The following is a 23,341-nucleotide window of genomic DNA, read 5'->3' as shown; positions in this document are numbered from 1 at the left end:
GGGGGAGAAGGACCTAAGAAGGGGCATACTGTAATGATCGTGAGGACGAATCATTCCGCTTCTACCTATTCCAAGATGGCCGCACCGGTTTATGGCCGCGGCAGCCCTAGCGGCGGTCTAGTCGTTTCCCTGCCTCGAGCCACGCAGGATGCGGAAGTCGATCTCTCTTCGGCATATCAGCCGGGAAGTCCTGGATACCGGTGCGTTGCTACTCTCATAGGAGTACACGGACGCTCAGTGAGTATAGCTAGTTCAGGCTTTACATCTCATTGTTTCCTCCTTCCTTCTATCCGTACCATGTTTTCTTCCTATTTTTGATACATCTGTTCATTCTTAGAATCCGGAATACGATCGGATCGAGGGTATCGTATTGGTAACCATTAAGCCACGCCCCCACAGTCCGCGGCTAATATCGACTTTACTTCGTGCTCCCCTTAAAGGTAGATTTCTTTCTCTTACACTCAGATACTCCGACCCTTGCCACCCGACCTTCTTTGATTCTTAAATTCTTTATAATTTGTTTCCGTTTCATACAAAGGAATAGTTCTTGAACGGACTCGGTTCTCAAGGTTCCTCAACTACTAACTCCGGTCTAGATGTTTGAATGGTAACTCTGTTTTCCTAATCTCACCATCAGTCCTTATTGTGTTGTTTTCTCACCTTTGAATTGAACCTTGTGTTTTCACCCTTATACCTCTCCAGCATTTAACCAACACATAACGTTATTATCGGAACCCGAGGTCCTTCAGTTTCCTCCTGTCTGCCTCACCTTTACCAACGCTCCCCAGCAGCTCTTCATAGGGTTTTCTCCCCCATGAGGGTTTCCCTGGTTTTCCCACGGTCGCCAAGTACTTAACTGGGCTCCGAGGGAGATGCCCGGGGGATTCCTATTTTCTACTGGGAAATCTTTCCATCCTTTCTTGTGAAACCTGGAACTCCTTGGGAGCCACGATTTGGACATTCATCTATTACCAGGTAGGAGAATCTACGCTTTCTATGTTGCAATGCCTGAAGACTGATGAATTGCCGGAAACGGTTTGTAGTAAACATTACAGATTACACTGCTACTGAGAACGCGCAGCCCCCAGTTCTAGCTAGCTTGTGGCACCAAACGACAAGACGACAACCATCATGAGAGCAAAGTGCCTGAGTACATGGATCTCAAGTTTGGCTCGAAGCTATTCTGCTCCCTGACCATATACAGCGCGATGGACAACACAAAGATTTCAATTCAATGCTTTTCCTCCCTGGAAGTCCATGACTATTCTGTATAAGGGCAGTGATGTGCGTACCATGAGGGGATGCAATGGCCATTTGAGCAGCCAGATTTTGGAATTGCTACAGGCGCTGAATTAAATACAAGGGCTGTGCCAGATACAGCAAGTTACAATAGTCCAGCCGACTAATAACCAAAGAAGCTACTACCAGAGCATGAAAGGGCTTGGGTAGAAAGGGCAGGACTTTTCGCAGGATTTTCAGCTGGCGATATCCTGTCTGACAAGTGGCCCCGATTTGGGTCCATAGAGAGTGAGGAAGACAGCTTCACTCCCAGGTCACCAACAGACACTGGATTCAAGCATAGCAATCTAGAAGGCTGATGGAGGACCAGCCACAATGACCTCTGTTCCTTCCCCATTCAATCTAAGCCGGTTAGCACCCATCCAAAGCCCCAGGGCATCCAGGTAACTCCGAAATTGAGACAACGCTTCAGTGTCCAGAAGATTAAAATCTGTGTGTCGTCTGCATATGAGTAGCACCGTTAGCCGTAGACATGGATGAGGTCCACAAGAGGTTGCATATATACATTAAAGAGAGTGGGAGACAGAGCTGATACCAGAGGAACCCGAAAAGACAAAGGAACAAAGACCGAGGGAAAAGGAAAAAGGGAGAGTATTTGCGCCCTGTCAGACAAGAAAGTGGAGAGCCAGGCCAACACCAGGCCAGACATGCCAGCTCGGACAAGGCAATCCAACAGGGTGAGGTGGTCAACTGTATTTAACGCTGCTGATAGAACTAATAGAACTCCACCCTGAGCTGACAGCTGGACCAGGTAATCCAGAGCTGCAACTAGGACACTCTCCGTCACCTGGCCTGGACGAAAGGCAGACTGAAAAGGATTGGAAAAAACAGAAATTAGAGGGGAGATTAAATATTCATGGAGTTTCATAAAGGGGAGAAGGGATATAGGATGGAAATTAGCATGGATCGAGGGGTCCAAAGAAGGTTTTTTAGAGGAGGGACCACCAACGCACCCGTTTCAGTTCTGTAGGGATCATCCCTGAGGTGCAGGAGCCATTAACCGCCTTAGTAACCCAAGCAACAATCAAAGGCATGATTTCCTTCCAGATACTCAGAGGGACAGGGTCCAGGGGAGGTGCTGATTTGAGTGTAAGCTTAATGGGGGCCACTAGAATATCTTCTTCCGAGAAAACAGGGTAGAAGAATCAAGAGTGGGCAGGGATTTGCTGAATAGGAGCATTCTTTGCAGGAGCTATAGAAGATATTCTAGCCCGAATGTCTATTTTCTGAACAAAAAAGGGAGGAATGGGAGTTGCAGAGAGCCTGCCAGGGAACCACAGTCGAGGAAGAATTAGCACGGGACGAGAGGGAGCAGACCGAAGAAAACAGTTCCTTTGGCTGATTTAGAGCACTTGCAACCTTTTCCTGAAAGAAGGAGCATTTGGCATGGTGAATCAGGCTATGGTAAGCCAGAGAGGCAACACAGAACATCCACCGATCATCAGGAATATGGCCCAGGTGCCACTTACGTTCAGCCTGTCTACACTTCAACTGTAAGGCCCTAAGCTCATCAGAAAACCAGGGTTGTGTCTGACGTTTGCAGGTTTTTACCATACGGACCGTGGCTAACTCGGGGCATAGATTGGCTGCTCGTACAAGTATAGATAGGCGAGTTGTCTGAGCAGTACCACATTTTTCTATGAGCCATGAAGACATTTCATCCTTACTCACCAGATGCCAATTATGTCTGGGGACTAGTGAGGTGGATACAGGGTGGACTATCTGAGTTTTAATAATGAAAAGGAATTACAAAGTGCTCCAACCACATACTAGAGAATACAGGATAGATTGCCACTAGCTCAGAGGTCGCAAAAACAAGGTCAAGGTTATTGCCCTATCGTTGAGTTGGCTCATAAATAAGTTGGATATAGCCAAAATCCCCCATACTATCAACACAAATGAGCTAAAGATGGTTCCCCATCTGATTATAAGGCAGATTGAAATCACCAACAATTAGCAGGCTACAAAAAGTATGATGTAGACCGGCTGCTAGCTCCAAAAACAGAGTCCCAAAGAGGGAATCCTAGCGTGGCAGGCGATACACTACTAGCATGTTCTGCAGTTTTAATTGACAGAGAGCAGCAAACTAATAGAGCTTCCATTTTGATCATGTGTGTCAATGGAAGAACGGACAGTTGTAACTGAGTTTTATAAACAATTGCAATACCCCCACCCGGATGGGAGGAAGTCCGATCCAGGTGAGCAATCAGATAATTATCAGGGATAAGGCGCACTATGTCAGGACCTGAGGAATCCATGAACCATGTTGCTGTGGCACATAGTATGTCCTGTGAGTGATCAGTAATCAAATCATGACACGGGTCTGCATGGGCCGCCAGAGAGCACCCATTCAATAACATACAGTATAAAATATCGACCAATGGACCAGAAATGGCAGAAGTAAGCGAGGAGGGCCGGTAAGATAGCTCAGCGTGTTGAGCACTCACTGCTGCGATCTGAGTGTGATATGCAGGTCGCAAGTTCGAATCCTAGCAAGGCCAACTCAGCCTTTCATCATTCCGAGGTCGATAAATGAGTACCCATTTCGGTTGGGTGATATTGTATATAAAATATGTGCTCTGTAAAGCGCTTTGGATTAAGACGCTATATAAATAACAGATCATTATCAATATATACCCAGTGGAAGTGCCGTACCAGGAGGAGCGAGTCTTAGTAGCGTATCACGTGGATAAAATCCTACCACATTGTTTCTTGCAGCATTGCTTCCGGTCCACAAAAAAGGTCTGCAAGGTTTAAAGTCCCAAAAGGTGGATGAACATTCAAAACTGCTGATGAGATTCCGGCCAGCACAAAGACACTATTTGACCTATCTCTCTGCGGTGGAAAGGCTCTCCAAACCTAAATATCCAGGATAGAGGGAATGAATTCACCAACAGCTCTGACAATTTGTCATCAATCAGATGCCCAAATTTCGAAACCCGTAATAGCTCTCCTGCTCTGGGGAGGTGAACCACAACTAGGACCTCTATGAAGAATACAGGTCCAACCTTAGGCCAAAATATAGGGGAGTTAACTGGTAGTGTAATCCTCCCATGTTGAATCTCAGGTATGGGGCATGGTCAAGATGGTGGCCTCAGCAGCCACTGTCATGTGGAGCTCTTGCCTGACCTTAAGATACGGATGTGGCGTGACTCGGCAGAATGAGAGCACAGACAAAGTTCTGCAGCACCAGTGGACTGCGCCACCCCACTCAGAATGCCACAGTGTCTGGTACCCCTTCAGGTGAGCGGGACAGGACAGGGCATGCAGAACACATTTTGATGGCGCCACTAGGCTGACTGACAAGATGCAGGCAGCCCACAGGGGGCTCTTCCTTAAGGCTAGAGGCAAAAGACAGCACCAGAAGATAACCCTGTGGATGGCAAGTAGAGAGGTGGCTTGTGGCCTATCCTAGTTGCTCCAGAGAGGAACCATAATGAAGCAGCTGTGGCCCACTCTCTACAGAAGGCTTTTATTCTGAGCCCCCAAGAGCGGCAGAGGTCATGCTAGCTGGAGGGGAGTGGGAGGAGTACATCAGAAATTTGGCATGGGGTTTACAGCAGCACAGTGAAGGTGAGGATAGCATGGGTGTGATCTGGTCAGCGCTAGAGCAACTGGGGCCTGACTAGGTCTAGAATGGATCTCACCACCCAACTGAGGAGTGGCTCATGGATCGCCACACTGCCAGGTGAACATTGAGAGAGATCTCATGTTCTGCTCCTGCAAAAAGGAGATAACATTTGGAGCAGCACAGAGTTTTACATATGCCACTCCCTGGACAGCTTCATACAAACTTCAACTCCAATATTTAGCTGTAGAATTGGGGAGTGACATGGTCAATAATAATACACTAGGGGGTGGTGGTATGCCGCCCTCTCTAAAGCCCTAATTTCATTTACCAATTACAATCTTGAGGCATGCATTCATGTTCTTAAGAACAGCATCACATGAGATTAAATCCCTAAACGAGGAGATGATTTAGTCCCTGAAGGGTGTCCAATTGGAGATTCAGTTATTGGGTGAAAGAGGCAGTGAATGAGGGGGTAGTTCTGGAGATCAGTGGGGAAACTTCCATTTTGCAAGGGAACTTCTTAGCGATCAATTCTATCACCATGCAGATTCTGGACAGATCTAAAGATCTGGGGAATAGATCATTGAGAGGGAAGACTCAGCTGAAATTCAGAAAAGAAGGTCTTGAGGGCTCAGACACACTGGGCTTTTTGAGGCCTCTGTATGCTTCTCTTCTCAATGATGGCAGTGATGTGGATTTGATAATAGACAGGGTGCCTAGAACAGGTCTGCTCCCTGGAGGTCCTGGGTATAGAAAAGTGAACACGCTCAATGATGTCTGTGCTCTTGTTTTACATTTATTTTTTTAAACATGCTCATCCTCTTAGAGTTGCATGAAAGTTTCCGAGTGACATCTTGTCACCAACCAGGGAATGGTAAATGTTTATTGGGTCTAGCTGGGAAGGTTAATCCTTAAGATTTGCATGTTTATCTTGGAGACACACAAATGTTTAATAAATGGTCAATTCCAGCTGATCCGTTTCTCAAAAGCCAGGCCGCGTGGGAGAGGGGAAGGCGAGCTCTGTGAGGAGATGACAATGTTGTCTGTAGTCAAAGTTATGGTTTCCTAGGTCTGTCAGATTTATGATAAGAGGTGCCCCTGTACATCTACATTTTCAAGTTCCTAGCTTTGAATGTGAGGGGGCTCAACTTTCTCAATAAAAGGATCTGTATGTTTCACGTACTCAGGGATCACAAAGTGGGAGTGGACTTTGTCCAGGAAACACACTTGATAAACAGATCAGCAAAGACTCCACCATCAATCCTATCCGGTGAGATATCAAGCCTCTGAGCTAAGAGAGAGTATGGGGGTAGTCATACGTTGTCACGGGATGGTACACGTTTGCGAAGAGACATCACTGCTAGACCAAGAGGATGTGTACATATTGCCCAGGGGACACATCCTGGACGCTCCTTAACAATGACCTTGATAGAGAGCCCCAATCTGGGACAGGTCTTCCTTCTAGATATCCTAAGCAAACTACAGGCCTGTTCTAGTTCAGGAGGTGTGACTGGTGAAGATCTGAATATTCCTGATCACTCTCGAGGGGCGCACAATAGAGGGGGCGCAGCTTCACAGAACCTTCTGGACACTGGCTGAGGGGGGCTTGTAGGATGTTGGTGCTTTTGCTGGCTCAAATGTATGGATTACTCTTGCTACACAAACACACACACACATGCACACGCGCGCACACACACACACTATGTGACGAATCCAGAGCTACCCCCTTTGTTACTAGGGAGGTGAGCCTGCTAAGCTTAACACCCCATAGGGTAATGGGCAAGCAGCTTCTCACTGGAAGTGCCCTCCCACCGCCCCATCCCCATTTTAGGGGACAGGCCATCCCTTGTCTCGAGACGCCAATGTCTTTATTGGATATATGTGGTTCGTACAAGACAATTGTGTGACTTTTCATAGATACGTACCTGGTATTGTTAATGACCTTTTATTGTTTCCACCATTATATGAAAGTCCAGACCAATAGTGTCTTCCATCCCCTTGCTGGGAGGAACATAAAGGTCCTGAGAGACCTAGAGGGTGGAAGAACAGTAGAGCGAGTCGGAAGCCGGATGAGTAATGCAGAGGGTCCACTGCCCCTTTGGGCGGGAAGCAGTCCCACGCAGGCGGCATGGAGCGCTGAGTAACGAGAAAGCCTGCCAAATGCTGGATCCTGGGAGAAGGCCAGGTGCTGAAAGGGCTCGGCACCACCAAAGAGAAAAGGCACAACCACACGAAAAGTGGTCGACCAGCACCTGTTGAAACTGACAGGAAACTCATATGCTTGCGAACCAGAACAGAAGACTGATGAGAAGCCGAAACTGTGCTTCTACAATTAATGAGGAAACAGCCTCCCCTCAGGAATGCCGCCACAGCAAAGCAGATACATGTGTCCAGGAACAGGTAAATGGGTGGACGGGTCTGGCGATCCACAACAAGAAGTGAGGAATCAAACAGCCGAAGAAGGGCTGGCGAGCCAGACAGACGAGGACGGGGCAAGAATGCATACACCCCACACACGAGTGAGAAGCCAAATAGCCTGAGAGCAGCTGAGAAATCAAAGAGCTTAATAGGGGCCGACATACTGAATAGCATAAGAGGGGCTGAAAGGCTGGATACCCAAATAGGGGGGTGAGAAACATGAGAATCCAGGATGGCGTGAGAATATGTCGGGCCCAGAGTGGGCAGTGTTGTGGCATGTAGAATGTGGAATGAAGAGAGAATAGAACTAGAATGGGTATTGCCAGGAAAAGGAGTGAAGAACAGTCAGTTTAGAGATGGAATAAAAGGAGTTGAGACATGAAGGTTTTCTCCTGGCATTATTTAATATGAACATGGTGACTGTAATGACATGATAAGAGATACATTTGGCGACGAGGTAGTGACTGACTCATGCTGTTAGACAGGAAAGAATAAACAATCGAGACACAGATGGTCTGTGGAGGTGACCGGAAGGAAATGACTGGTGAGGAGCCAAATAGTGACTGTAATGATATGATAAGAGATACAACAGGCAGCAAGCAAACATACCCCAAAAGGGGCTGTAAAATCTGAGACCCCCGGGCAGGGTGAGAATGTGTTGGGCCCAAAGTGGGCCACTATCAAACCTGGAGACACTAGGGAGATGTAGGAGCCAAAAGGGCTTTCCCAAATGAGCCAGAAGAGGCTTGGCTATCCAAAGACATTTCAAGGAACTATGTTTCGTAGGGTGCCAGGAGGCCTAAAGACACTCACTACTCATTTGTATTTTAGGCAGAAAGCCCTAAAGAGAATCATTGAACATTCCTGTCTGAATTATAAGTAGGGTGAATAGGCCAGAGACTTTTGCTGGTGACTATTGGAACCTTGCAGAGGACAGGAAGCCTTTCTCTAACCCACAGACAGAACAGTTTGGGCCAGACACCAGCTAAGAAAATCATCATTTGTATGGTTTTTGTGTTTAAATTGGAGTTTCTTTTTTCATTTTTAGTGGTAGTGCCACGGATCAGTATAATATAGGTTTCTAGATAGCGGACAGACTTTATTTTGCACGATATCCTGATGTGCACCATTTTGAACTCTTCTTTCTTTCATTATAGGGACCAGAAACATATGGTTAGTATAGGGTTTTTTGGCACTTGAATAAAACACTCACATTACAAACCGTAATGAGTTGTCTGTCTCCTGATTCTTCCTTATCACAACACACGATATTCGCAAGGATATATGAAATATTCACGAACTTCACTCTTTTACCCTGTGTTGGGGATACTAGCATCGCCCCCTAGGTATTTCAGACCACTGCCCAGTTAACAAGACCACTGAGAGAACTTGAGGGTGCCAGAAAAAGATCCCTGGGTAATGCTGCAATATGTGTTGCGTGATAAAGATATAATACAGGAAGTAGTAGCGCAGATCAAGAAATATCGCTTGCAATTTCCCTACTCTAACTTTATACAACATAACATGGGATGTCTTTAATGGATCGGTGAGGAGTCGCCTGTTAACGTCAGCAACTAACCTAGCCAAGATCTGTAGACAAATCACAATTTCACTGCAAGACAAGCTGAAGAATATGAGAAATCATTTAGTGCAGACGTCTAAAACCTGCGGCTTAACAAATATTTTGGACTACAACTCCAATGATTCCTCAACATTGACTATTGTGGCTAGGGTTAATGGGAGTTGTAGTCCAAATAATCTGGAGAGCAAAAGGTTACAGAGTCCTGATGTAAGGAATCGGGATCAAGGCGGCCTTTAAAGCGCTTCCTAGAGGTTAAGAGGCAGCTCTGTTATACAAAGCAACAAGGCCAAGGGTGGTCTGACGAATCCCATGCGTTCATATTACTAAAGGAGAAAGAAATAGGATAGGATTTTAGCTAATTTGCTCAAGGAAAAGTAACGCAGGGCATTCGTCCCAGACATACGAGATGAAAGGAGTATTTTGCATGTGAATGAAAAGAGCAGGCCTAAGTTGTTTCACAAGTTCTAATATGATCTATAAACCCCACAACAGTGTAATGAGAGGACACAACATCAATATCTGTCTGCATTTAGTCTAAGAAATTAATTGAACAATGTGCAGTGTTGGAGGCTCCTCTACGCAGAGAAGACATCCTGAGGCTATCGCGTCATGGAAAACAAAGCCGACGGTTCAGGTGACCTTCCAGGCCTCTTCAACAAAATCGTTGGTAGCTGAGCGGTCATTGCCCTTAGAAGACTTCATTCATTTTTGGGCCTGGAGGAAACCCGACTCCATGAAAGAGATGGTGGTGTGCCTCCTGCCAAAGCTGGGACAAGGCTCGTGTAGACTTAAATTCTGATGTTAAAATATTTACAAAAATCTTGGATACCCACCCTGGAGGATAGTCTCCCATCCATTATTTAACCCTAATCAATCCGGCTTTATGAAAGGGCAGCAGGGTTCTTCAGCTGGTTGGCAAAATCACAATATTCTCTAGGTGCCAGTCCACTCTGCTGAAGTTGGATGTAGAGAAAGCATTCGACAGGGAGGATTGGGCCTTCCTGAAACATGCACTCAAATGCTCGGGCTTGCCTAACGGGCAAGAAGGCAATGCCCAGGAATGCAGGTCCAACCTGCTACTGTGGGCCAGTTTTGTTTCCCAAGTGGCCACGGTTTTTGGACAAAATGGGCCAATTTGATGAGACTGTTGTGCAGCTAGTAGCTATGACCATTGGCAGTAAACAAATATTCTTTAAAATGCACAATTTGTAACAGATTTTTATCAAAGAACTCTGCCTTTGGCTACTCCTCAAACAGTCACAAAAGAAACAAACTGCCATTTGCGGACTGTGGGCCATTTTCATTGGTGCCTGGACCAATTTTACCTGATAGTGTGGCCTGTTACACTCAGACAGAGTGGCTTTGAGAAATGGCTGATAGCGAAGGTTTCTGCATGCTAAAACAGTCCAATACCTAGGTGCAGGGTGAATGGTAGACTAACGGGATCAATCAGTATAGGAAGGGAGTTCAGCAGCGTTGGCCTCGGTCTGCACTCCTATTTATCTTGTGCATAAAGCCCCTAGTGAGACGGATCTGGTCAAATTGGGCAATAAATGGCATCCATTTCGGGAACTCTGAGTACACGTTGGCTCTCTTCGCTGATGATGTGATGGTCTTTACAACTGATTTAAAGAAGTCCCTTTCGGGCACCATAGTTGGAGACCTATGCAGCGATGTCTGGGTTCTAGGTAAACTCTGCTAAATCAAAGTTGCTGGTTTGGAGAGTCTTGTGGGTGTTCGAGTGAAAATACATAGGAGGATGGATTTTAAGTGGGAAGAGAGGTCCATTAAATATTTGGAGTTGAAAATTACTAATAAATTCATGGCAATCTATAGAGAAAACTACCCCACCCTGTACCAGACCATTGCAACTAACCTGAACAGATGGAAATCAGCTCATCTTCTGGTTTGGCAGGCTCAACATAATGAAAATTAATGCCCTTCCTAGGCACCTAACAGAAAAGGGTAATAGATTTAAGGATAGTCTGGATAATTGCCACCAGATGTTCAGGAGGGTCGGCAGTTTGGGGTTGTCCAACTGCAAATCAACCATAGTATTACTCTTGGCAGCCAAACTGTCTATTGATGTGATGCGGGGGAAGTAAAACCTGCCTGAATAAGGTACGACTATGATGGCCATGGAATGCCTGATAACGCATGTATATGACTAACCAAATTCTTCAAAGTCTGGCAATCTTTGAATCACTTTGTGTCTACTGAAAACAGATATTGGACCTGTCCTCAAAGACTGAAATCCCTAGAAGATTTGGCTTTTGAATGTTACTTGGGCATAACTATTCCGCTCTGGTTGATGAGGTGAGGAGTGCTGGTGGGGACTGAGGTTGTGGAAAAGTGCTGAGCTGGCAAATATAATATACTTTCTTTGAGTCACGAGCATTGTTTTGGGGAATTCACTTCTATTTTAAAGGACTATTTGCAGGTTTATGGAAAGGATTGTTGTATGGTTTTGAGGCAATCTCAAAAACTTGTTATGAAAACAAAATTAATCACAGGTGCCTCCGTGCTTGAATGAGTTCTGGGGAAAAGGTATTCTGCAGATCTCAGGACACCAATCAGTCCTCTTACAAAAGCAGCTTGGGATATCTGAGCTAGGGTTAGCATCTTGAATATTTTTAAGTAATTTGCTAAGCAGGTGAAGCTCTAGGATAGACTGCACATCTCTCGGGGGTGAGAACGTATCTTGAATGTCAGCTTTTTTCCAAACTCTTGGGTTGGAGCCAACTTGATAACGCCTTTGTAGAACAACCCTGCAAGCAACTGGGTCAAAACGCAGTCCCGAGGAGATGATAGACCAGGATGGGAAAGATTCTAGAACTGGGCATTCCTAGAAAGGGATGCTGTACCAAACTAAGCTAGTAGCTCGATCAATTGGTCCGATATAATCTGCTGTCATTGAGTCAGGAACAGGTGACGTCTGTCCCATAGAGGTGACCGATGATGAAATTCTTCTTCGTTAAGGACGACTGGCATGGACTGGTATGAAGTCAAGTTTCACTGCGTGGAGGAATGCTCGCAGCAATGTTACTCATCCCTCAAATGGAGTTCATATATCGTAAATATTGTAGATTTTCACTGATCCCGCTAATCAAATTTTTTTAAAGCAATAATTGTACCTGCACTGATGTATGGACTCAATGTCTGACATATGGTGGACACCACTATTGTAATCAGAATTGTAGGTTACGCGCAAAGAAAGAAACTCCCAAACAAAGTCCCAATTTCTGTCATTCCAGCATGAACTGGCGTGACATCATTAAAGTGATGCTTACAATAGAAAAGGCTACAGCTTTATCGATCTATATTAGTCCATACCCTATTTTACGACCTTAAGAAAAATAAGCAACTACTTACCTGGCCCGTTACATAAATGTAAGCAAACATGCAAAGACATGTCATCTGATATGGGTACATCCAGCTCTTGGTGGAGAGTCCTTATTGAAGGTGACTGGTGTGTGTGATCACACTGCCAGAAAAGATAAGCTTTTTAAGAATTGCAATATAAGGGAAAAGAGTCCATTCCAATATCTGAAGCAAATTTTCAAGTGTATGTTGGCGCTCTCAATTCCTGCGATTCTGATTAAATTGACTACTAACTCATGAAATTCTTTCCATTACTATTACAATAATAGGAATCTGTACTTTAGGAAAAAAAAGCAGATGAAATGGAAACATTGCATCATTTGCTTACTAAATGCCCTTCTCTACATAGGCTTTGTGCATGGTGAAAATTGGATTTAGAATTATATTTTTAATTATTTTTTGGGTTTCGCTTACTTTCAGGCAACAAAAGACTTCCATCCATTGCCGTTATTAAATTTGTATATAGAATTGACTTAATTGTTTTAAAATGATAATTATTTCATTATTTTTAAAAAAGAAGGCATTTTTATTACGTAATCTTTGTGAAGGGAATAGTATAATATATACTTATCATTGTATCCGATTTTTCTTTTTTTCTTTTTCATTTCTTCTTTTATGCATGCTCTATGAATTTGTATTTTCAAAATACTGTGTAAGGTTTAATTTAAAACAAATCACAATACATACATTTAAAAAATGTCAGCAGGTGGAAGTTGCCAATACGAGAATATAGTTGTGGATGGAGTACCCGCTGCTGCCTAGCCCGGTACAAGGGTTGTCCCACAAATAAAACGGAACTGATAGAGTGAATCCTCTATCTAGCTAGAGTTGAGAATCCCAAATCTTTTCCATAGCTCCAGACTTCCATTTTTTACCAGACTCTTCAGCTGCGGTCCCAAACAGATGCCTTTCATTTAACGCCACATCAATGCACCAATTGCAAATGTCTGCAGAGAATACGGATGTGGACCTCCAGGAAGGGTGCCTAATGGATACCTCAGTGCCCTTCACTTTGCCCACACAGACAGCATCCTTACCAGATGCCACCTCCAACAGAGGTTTTTGGAATTACTTAGGAATATGTTGGACAGGTTCACAGACCACCGGCCATAAGGTGTGTGAGACCTACCCTAAGCGCAGAAGGCCATGGCAGCTTGAATACCTATGCTGCTTGCAGCAAGTACTTGCCTTGCCTATGCAGGCCAGCTTTTTAGAGAGCATGAGTTCTGGAGCTTGTTGGGGATAGAATTAGTGTTTGACTTTGCACTCAAGGCTTGCAGCACCAGCTTCTTGGGAGTGGGCAGGTTGTCAAGGACACGGGATCTGCGGGAGAAGGTTTGTGTTTCTTTGCAACCTTCTAGCTCCCAGTTGCAGAGAGAGAGTTACCCCATGGGAAGAGCACATTTCTTTTCAAGACCCTGAAGGGAATTAGGACACATTGCCTGCCATCCAAGAGAGATGCAGATAAAGACAGTCGCTTGTCCAGGGAGTGATCTGGGGTGGCACCTGCTGCCCCTGAAATCTGATTGGCCACCCCATTATCCTAAACGTACGTGTGTGTGTGTGTGTATGTGTGTGTGTGTGTGTGTGTGTGCGTGTGTACGTGTGTGTGTGTGTGTGTGTGTGTACTTCATGCCACCCTTGCATAAGTCAGTGCTCTCCATGTGTCTCTCGGCATCTGGATGCCCAAGGGCTTTGGTGCGGTACAAGCATAATAACACAACAGTGTTCCACTTGGCCCATCCCAGTCAAGAGAGTCTGGACAGGCCACTCGATAAAGAGATGCAGCCAGTCCACTGGCTTACCACAGGAGCAACGTCACACCCAGTGCCAGCAGAGCCCAGAATAATTGGTGCAAATGACCCGACACCCCTGGGTAGCTTACTCTGAAACACTCACTTGATGCCACGTTGTGGAGAGGACATCTAGGGTGCAGGCAGCAGCCTCTGGGTGTTGCGCCATACATTGACGAATGTGGGCACAGTAGATGATGTTCTCCAAGGAGCCCCCCGACTTTGCAATTGGTTAAACACAAATAATGCTTTGCTAACATATGTGCCGTTAGCCATTCACTGATACATTCGGTCGTGAATTACAGCAAAGGGCGGGAGAAGGGGAGGAACCCCCTATACACCTTGAGAACGCCTATAGCGATTTACAATAGGGATTGCAGCGCTGATTTTATTTGATTATTTATTTAACACTTGCATACAATGCTGGCCCGACCCAGAGGGCCATGGAGCACCTCAGAACGTTCGAAAGGCAGAGCGTGAAAAAGAAGTTGCAATGTTTTCACAGGAGGATAGGAAGATTAGGATAGGCAAAGGCTAGCAGGGGAGGATGTGTTTGTACGTTGCACACCCGGGCTTAGCACGCGCAATGCTGTCCCCTGCGAGTAGCCTGGCTCCGCGTGCGCCGAGTCCGTTTGTGCGTCCGGACCTTTGTTCTTACACAAACGATGATGCACCGCTGCAAATAGAAGAGACATGGGTACAGATGCCTAAAAAGCGCTTGCATTTCCTTTACAAAGTGTGGTGATTACGCTTGATACTTCTTTAGAAAAAGGACATATTAAGCTGCAACCGAATAATTTGGCAAACTATTAAGAATTCGGTGTAATACTAACTTTTTTTCTTCCATTTTTGGCTGGGTATGTGCACATTTGCCCACATTCGATACATCCCCTAGTTATGAGCAAGAAGCAGCGGCAGCAGCATGCAAGCCTAGTGAGAACCACCCAAGGAGAATATGCCTAGTGAGCCACACTGGCATGTTCCCGCAACACCAACCCCCCCCCCCCCCCACCCCATGCCAAGCGTCCCTGGTGCGGTAAAAACCTGCAGGAAAAGGCTGTGTGCACATTTGCCCATGGTATGTCGGCTAATGGGTGTACTGTGCACGCCCATTCACAAGGCCAGACTATCCGCTGGCATGGGAACACTCTGCATACCCACAATTAATCAGAATGCGGATGGAACATACGCAGGTGTGACGCAAATGCCATTTTGCAGATTCAGAAAGCAAGGGAGATGGCGAAGCTATGGAAAAGGTAAGAAACATTGAGGTGGATGAGCAAATGTAGGTCTGGGATGCCAACCCGCTATGTCTCAGACCATGAATGTTGCAGGAGCCCACTTCATAGCCCCGATTCCACGGACACCTAAAGGCAAGCCAAATAGGCAATGAGGTGCCCACCCTGTGTGACTAGGCCCAGGTTGAACTCCACAGAAATGTCAGAGCAACAAATATAACATGGCTACCATCCCCATAGATCATGGGTGTCATTCAGCATGTCCCAAGACCAACCTGGGCACTGCCAGCCATCCTCTCCTGGTGGTCCTGGCAATGCTGCGTTTGAGTATCACAGGCTCCTTACAAGGTAATGTTGCCAAAGCATCACCCAGCCTCCCTGTTCCATGAGCCCAATACAGGTCCATGCTGTGTAGGTCAGAGTCCAAATACAAAACTACAAGTCCCAGAGCACCATCTACTCTACAGCATCATGTGACAGATCTATGTGATCGGAGGCTTCCCCAAAGTTGACAGTGCGCTCGACTGCACCCACATGGCTACTGTCACCCAAGGTCCCTGGAGCAGGTTTACATGAAGCAGAGAATGCACAAGAGCAGCACCCACCAAACTCCCTGTCCCAAAAACTGACACTATAACCCTACATACCTACATTTATCTGACCATAGCCTCGTTATACGCATGTGCAATGACATGTACGTGCCTGGCATTACCCACATGCAACACATGACACCAGTCGCATGCACCCAAGAACGCCAGAAATTCCACTATTAGCACTTCATCAGGGAACCAAATGTATGGAAGAGGTACCACGGGAAGGATTCAGAACCCTGGACCACACCGTACACTGGCACGGTGCAATGAACCAAATATATGGAAGAGGTACCACGGGGATGATTCAGAACCCTGGACCACACCGTACACTGGCACGGTGCAATGAACCAAATGTATGGAAGAGGTACCACGGGAAGGATTCAGAACCCTGGACCACACCGTACACTGGCACGGTGCAATGAACCAAATATATGGAAGAGGTACCACGGGAAGGATTCAGAACCCTGGACCACACCGTACACTGGCACGGTGCAATGAACCAAATATATGGAAGAGGTACCACAGGGATGATTCAGAACCCTGGACCACACCGTACACTGGCACGGTGCAATGAACCAAATGTATGGAAGAGGTACCACGGGAAGGATTCAGAACCCTGGACCACACCGTACACTGGCACGGTGCAATGAACCAAATGTATGGAAGAGGTACCACGGGAAGGATTCAGAACCCTGGACCACACCGTACACTGGCACGGTGCAATGAACCAAATATATGGAAGAGGTACCACGGGGATGATTCAGAACCCTGGACCACACCGTACACTGGCACGGTGCAATGAACCAAATGTATGGAAGAGGTACCACGGGAAGGATTCAGAACCCTGGACCACACCGTACACTGGCACGGTGCAATGAACCAAATATATGGAAGAGGTACCACGGGGATGATTCAGAACCCTGGACCACACCGTACACTGGCACGGTGCAATGAACCAAATATATGGAAGAGGTACCACGGGGATGATTCAGAACCCTGTACCACACCGTACACTGGCACGGTGCAATGAACCAAATGTATGGAAGAGGTACCACGGGAGGGATTCAGAACCCTGGACCACACCGTACACTGGCACGGTGCAATGAACCAAATGTATGGAAGAGGTACCACGGGAAGGATTCAGAACCCTGGACCACACCGTACACTGGCACGGTGCAATGAACCAAATGTATGGAAGAGGTACCTCGGGGATGATTCAGAACCCTGGAGCACACCGTACACTGGCACAGTGCAATGAACCAAATATATGGAAGAGGTACCACGGGGATGATTCAGAACCCTGGACCACACCGTACACTGGCACGGTGCAATGAACCAAATGTATGGAAGAGGTACCTCGGGGATGATTCAGAACCCTGGACCACACCGTACACTGGCACGGTGCAATGAACCAAATGTATGGAAGAGGTACCACGGGAAGGATTCAGAAGCCTGGACCACACCGTACACTGGCACGGTGCAATGAACCAAATGGAAGACCAATACCTGCCTGGCACATGCGCACTAAAGAAACACCCCAGCGGACGCAAGTGAGGATGGACATGAGGACTCATCAAACATGTATATGCACTGGTCATTATATGATATGATATGGCATTTATAACGCGCCTATACACAAGTGTTTCACGTATGTAGTTGTACTCGTCAGCCAAAGTGGCATGATAGGAGGAAACAGTTGAGGGACAGCATGGTTTCCAATGGTGATGAGCTGAAGGGTGTAGTCATGGTGGATGAAGACCATTACAACTCTGGCCCCTGTGAAATCTATGGACTGGACTCTACGGGCAAATTCTCATCATCAGTGGTGTGAATACACAGTACAACCCCTTGCCTCAGGTGCTGCCGGACTAGGGGTTTGACAGTAACTGTACCCAAAGGCACGGAGGGCAGTGGTGTAGTGCCTGCTGCAGGCGGGCGGGCAGACTGAATACTGGCAAACACATGATCCCTCTCTAAACAGGTCAGCGGATTCCGGCTCTTTGTTGATCTTCACTATAATGCGCTCTGCTGCTGTGGCCTACATGTCACCGAGAAAAGGGATCAGGGTGTCCATGTGCTCACGAGTGAGTTAGCGTGAGAGAGTGTGTGTCTGTGTATGCGAGTGAGTGTGTGTGTGTATGTAACCGTGACAAAGGGTATCCAGTAAGTGTTGTGAATATGTGATTTGGCACTCGCCACCTCTGCAGATTTGAAGGCATCCAACTACATTGAGGCTAGCAAAGCCCAATATGGACCTGGTCTTCTCCTCCCAAGGCTGCAGTCTTCATTGGAAGATACACAACCTGGCAAAACAATAGAGGTGATGGCTGGAAGGTTTAGAATTAATCTTAACCTCTGGCATCACTCTGGCAACCTTCCACACCATCGTTGTTCGTCTGCCAAGCCATTACAAAAAGGGTAACGGCTATATGCAAATCAGGCTTGGTCCTACCCCAAAAGGAGCAGTTCAGCCCGAGCTGCTAGGTCACATCCCTTCTGCACGAGACCACAAGCATCCCAAGATGTGTTTCTGCAAAAGCAAAACCAGGTGATGGCTGGAAGGTTTAGAATGAATCTGTGCCAGGGGTTATGATTAATTCAAAACTTTACAGCCATCACCTTTTGGTTTTGCTAAAGTCACCCCGAAAGGGGCGGGTATGCTCAGATGCGGGTATTGAGCCTGGTGAGCCCAAAGACTCAAGCTAATCCTCCCGGATGTTGGCCAATGAGGCCAAAAATGTCTGGGGATGCTTGTGGTCTTGTGCAGAAGGGATGTGACCTAGCAATCCGCACTGGACTGTCCCTTTTGGGGGTGGGAGCAATGCAAATTTGACTATGGTCTTTCCCCTTCTGTTATGGCTTGGCAGGCTGTGGAGGATTGCCCGGAGCTGTGTCAGTGGTTATGATCGATTCAATACCTTCCAATCATCACCTTCTGGTTTTGCTAAAGTCACCCCAAGTAGGATGGGTATGCCGAGAAGTGGGCCCCAAGCCTGCTGGCCATTGAGACTCAAGCTACTCCTCACTGATGACGCCCAGTGAGTTAATGAAATGCCACCCACACGTAGAGTTGAAGACCGCAGCAATGTGTCTGGGCAAATTAAATTGCAAAAGGCCTGAGACAGGGCTGCCCTCTCTCCTAGCTCTTGTTTGTCATTAGTGTGGAACCACCTGCCCAATCAATCAGACATAAATTGACTGAGGGCAATCATTTGGGGGTGAGGCACCCACTACATTAATATGTTTCAGATGATATCACAGTTACTCGAGGTAAATTGCATAAAGACGCTCTCCTCTCCTGGTAAGAGAACTTGAAAATATCCAGGAACAGGCAGGATTTAAGGTGAACAAGGCAGTGTCCGAAATCTTTACCCCACCAATGAGTAAATCGAAATGCGAGGTTCTCATGACCTTCTCCCCTTCTAGTGAGCATAACCTACCTTGATCAATACCCGCGGGTCTGCTTGGCTAATGCTACAGGAGAGCTTTGTGGGGTCAATTTCCTCACATTGATTGAGCATATTAAAAAAAAAGACTGCCGCCCGGAGGAAGGCATTTGTATTTGGTTGTGGACAATTTAAGGGGTCAAGATGATCATACAATGACTGCTTCACGCATTCCAGACTCTTAGAACGCGTAAAGACCAATATTTGGGCAACCTTCAAAAGCAGCTGATTTGATTTACCTGAGGTCGAAAGTAGGCCTGGCTTTTCCTGAAATTATAGGGCCCGCTCAACCGCAACACACCTTCGAATGGTATCAAACATAATCAGACAAATGATGGGACCACATTGACCATGCAGGAGCAGATCCACGGTAGCGGGATCTAGTGGGGTAACCCCAGGTCTCAGATTGCATGCATATGAAGTGACATACACTTTTGGGGCATGATACCTGTTAAACATTCCTTGGTCAGAATACTCTCCCCAGAACCTCGAGTCACTTCCACAGTGAGTTCACCCGCACAATGGACATGGCTAAATTTAGCAGGTTTAGAGAATGCAAAATAAAAGAGTGATGGGTCACTTGTTCTCGATGGGATTTTTACGCCATTTGAAGAAGTTTAAAAATAACATTAAATTCCTGAATCACATGGTTACCCCACCATTGGCCCATGCAGCCACTAGCGAAAAGGGCAGCAACAAGGTAACTGGTGGCTTTGGTGTCATTGTTTAAAGCACAGCAGAGAACCAGGGGCCTGATTCCAAAGAGACGTGTTTAGTGTTGGTCGAGTCTGGGGCCACCCCACAATGGGCTTAGATGAAGTTGCAGCGTGAACCGAAGAGAGATTGTGGCCCAAAACCAGCAGGTGCGCGAGCAGTAAGGATCGGAGCAATAGAATAATGTAACAGTGGTATGTCCGCCTGAAAAAGATGATAGAATGTATCCATAGTACGCCAACCTGTGCTGGAGTTGTGATGTAGAAAAGGGCTCCAACATACATATCTGGTGGTCATGCTTCTGCTTTATATTTTTGAAAAAGAGGTCCTAATACAAAATGGCGTCTTGGAGCCTAGGCATGGCTGGTGTTATTTACCTAATTCTATGTGCTTTAGGGTTGTTCCACACGCTGTCGAGGTGTGGGCTGCTCCCCCCTTAGATTTGATGCGATCATTTCCTTCGCAACACCATGAAAAAAGGAAAAATCGATGAATATTCAGATTCTTGGAGTGGTGGCGTTAGGCCTCGGCGTCCGCCAATGAGCAGTCGGCTTCGAAAATCGTTTTGCTGACATAAGCCGTTGCTGAAACACCATAGTAACAGGTCATAGCCATTGGATGACGGACAAGCCTAGAATACCAATATGGGTGGCAGAAAGTCTGCCAAACTATGGCCGTTGAACAGAATCACATACATAACGAGCATTGGCAATGCCAACAGTTTGGGCTTTTGTGTGGGGTTGGGAAAGGCACAGCCGTAGTGGTATTAACTGGCCATTGAAGGTAGCATGTGAAAAATGGCATGAGTACCTGGGCATCTAGTAGCAGAGCATGGCAAATGCCTTATACTTGTATGCAAGCCAAAGTGTGTGGCTTTGCCAATGCTCGTTTTTAACAGGACTTTAGTAAAGGACCGGCGTAGGGATTAAAAATCGAGTGGCTGAAGGCAGACCTGGTTGACATTTCTATTACACCAGTGGTGAGTTTACAACTCCAATTAAGTCAACTCTCAGCAGACTGTTTTGAAAAAACACTGGCAAGTACTTGAGTGCGGTGTTTGATGGTAAGGCTTGAGTAAAGCGAGTTCAAAGTCTCTGTATGTGGAAGCGTTTTTGGCAGGGAGGGGTAGGAACGGTTTTGGAAATGCCCTTCGGGATTGGGATGGCCATGGGCAGTCAGTGGGTTGTCAAATAACCAAACACCACCTGCAAGATGTGTGTCCCTCCTCCTATGCCATTTCTCCCTCTCTGTACTCCAATGCATTTGTTTCGGCTTATAGGTGTCAATCGCCCAAACTAATAAATGAGCGACTTCTAGATTTTAAGAACATTTGGAAGCCTTGGTTATACTATTCATCCAGCGACAAAAAAGAATTATTTTACCCCTAGAGACTTTGTACATCTCAATAGTTCTCTGGGGCCAGATACGGGGCCTGGGGCAGGGTCTTGTCCATTTATGTTGCTTTTTCAAAACAGTGGCAAGATGGGGCAGAGGACAGCCCTTTAGAAGAGCATTCGTAAGACCATCATATTTCTAATGTGGCCCACCACGAACGGGACATCGGTTCATTAATGTTCTTGTTACATTGCAGCTTAATGGGGAGCAAGGTGAAGAAAGTACTGAAGATACAGTACTGAGCAGGTGGGTTGGGGGGCAGAGGAGTCTGGGATTTCAATATGGCGGACAACTTCAATGAGGCAAGTTGAACGAGATGTTATTCATGCCTGCTAAAAGAAAAACATGTCCACGTTGCATGCTGTAGAAAAAAATAAGAAAACAAATAACTAAAGAAAATGGAGGTCAATTACATACAAACAATGGTAACTGATTAGGATGTCAAATGGTTGTAAAGGGGACAGCAAGAGCATTGCTCTTACGCCTTTAGTGATTGACCAGACAGTCGTTTATTGACATGGCCAGATGATGGCAATGCAGGCGACAAGGGGAGAGGAGGGGGAGGTGGAGTATCAGTCACTGTGCCCACCTACCTTGTGCTCCTGTTTCTGAGGATAGTAAAATTCCAGGTGGGGGTCCACGGCTGGGATGTTCCTGTTGGCCAAAGCTTTTCCCAGTTCACTCCAGCTCCGGTATCCTGTGCGAGAGGGTAAACAAAACATATTACCATAATGCCATTGACTTCCGTCTGGTCATTTGCTTAAACTGTCATTAACTAGTGCCATTAATGGACTGCCCCGCCATGCTTGAGAAGAGTAACACGCTTAACTACAAAGTGCAAGCCTGTGTGAAGTGACTCTACAAGGCTCTGTATACATGTACAATAGAGGCGTAGCAAGGATTGTCTAACAAGTGGGGCTTGAAGCTAATGTCGTTGGGCCCACTGAAGTGACATGAACATCTGTAAATGCACACACAGGGCTGCTGGGTGGGCATTTACAGATTTTGGATGGGCCTTGCCCGCTCAGGCCCTACCCTGTCTATGCCTCTGATGTACAACTGGCAAAATCCTAGCAGCCAGCTCTGGTTTCAAGTGGAGATTTCTGTCAATGCCACTGTCACCTACCAGACCCAAATACAGGGATCTGGAGTTGTTAACCAGGAGCAAAAACCAGCTCCTGGGTATCCTGCATTACCAGTTAGGTAGGAGCTAACTATGGGAACCAGGAGCTTGTACATAGTTTGCAGCAAATCTAACTTAGTGGAAATGCAAGCTCTAACTTTTTGTCAATTTTATATTCTCCACTATGCTCTAAATGTCCCCTAAGTGTGTTCTTTATTCTCCATTAAATACATTCCCAAAAATACACAGTTAATATTACATAGATTTATTTTTTATGGCACCACTTGCCACCGGAGTCAAAAGTAGCTCCTGGCAGCGGTTGGTTTCACGCTATAACCAGGAGCTCCTTCACGCTATAACCAGGAGCTAAATAGCTCCCAGCTCCTGGCTATTTCGAACCCTGCAAATATATGTATTTTGAACGTGGCTATAGATTGAACACAGCGTGTTGTGATGGGTGCAGTAGTGAGCAAAGCATACAAAGTCACAGAAAAAAAAGTATTAACTTCATCAAATAGTGCAATTAGCCATGTGATGGGTCGTGCTGCAATGTGTGCTTTACTTTTGTGAAGTGTGTGTTAAACTTAGAAAGCGTGCCCTAATACCATCACTGTGCTAATGTTGAATCGAGACGCTACTCCCAACATCATTGAGTGTGCCCCAATAGCGTCACTGTGTTAAAAGTTGAATTTAGAGGGTATTGCCAACATCATTGTGTGCCTGGTTCCATACACTTTACTGATTACCACAATATCACACTACTACGCTTACGCTCTCCTATACACCAC

The 23,341-nt window shown here is 46.2% G+C and overlaps 1 protein-coding gene across 1 annotated transcript in view; it reads right to left on the bottom strand.

Annotated features, from left to right (window-relative positions):
* Positions 1-23,341, bottom strand: part of B4GALNT3 (beta-1,4-N-acetyl-galactosaminyltransferase 3) — a 946,759-nt gene that overhangs the window by 531,143 nt on the left and 392,275 nt on the right. Inside the window, exon 2 of the mRNA XM_069628599.1 lies at positions 22,024-22,127. Coding sequence (XP_069484700.1) covers positions 22,024-22,127 — 104 coding nt within the window. The remainder of the gene's footprint in view (positions 1-22,023; positions 22,128-23,341) is intronic.

The sequence above is a fragment of the Ambystoma mexicanum genome, chromosome 12 (genome assembly GCF_040938575.1).
Source record: "Ambystoma mexicanum isolate Mex_15411 chromosome 12, UKY_AmexF1_1, whole genome shotgun sequence".
Lineage (NCBI taxonomy): Eukaryota > Metazoa > Chordata > Amphibia > Caudata > Ambystomatidae > Ambystoma > Ambystoma mexicanum.
The sequence above is the reverse complement of the archived record's forward strand: the minus strand, read 5'-3'. Positions and strand labels throughout refer to the sequence as shown.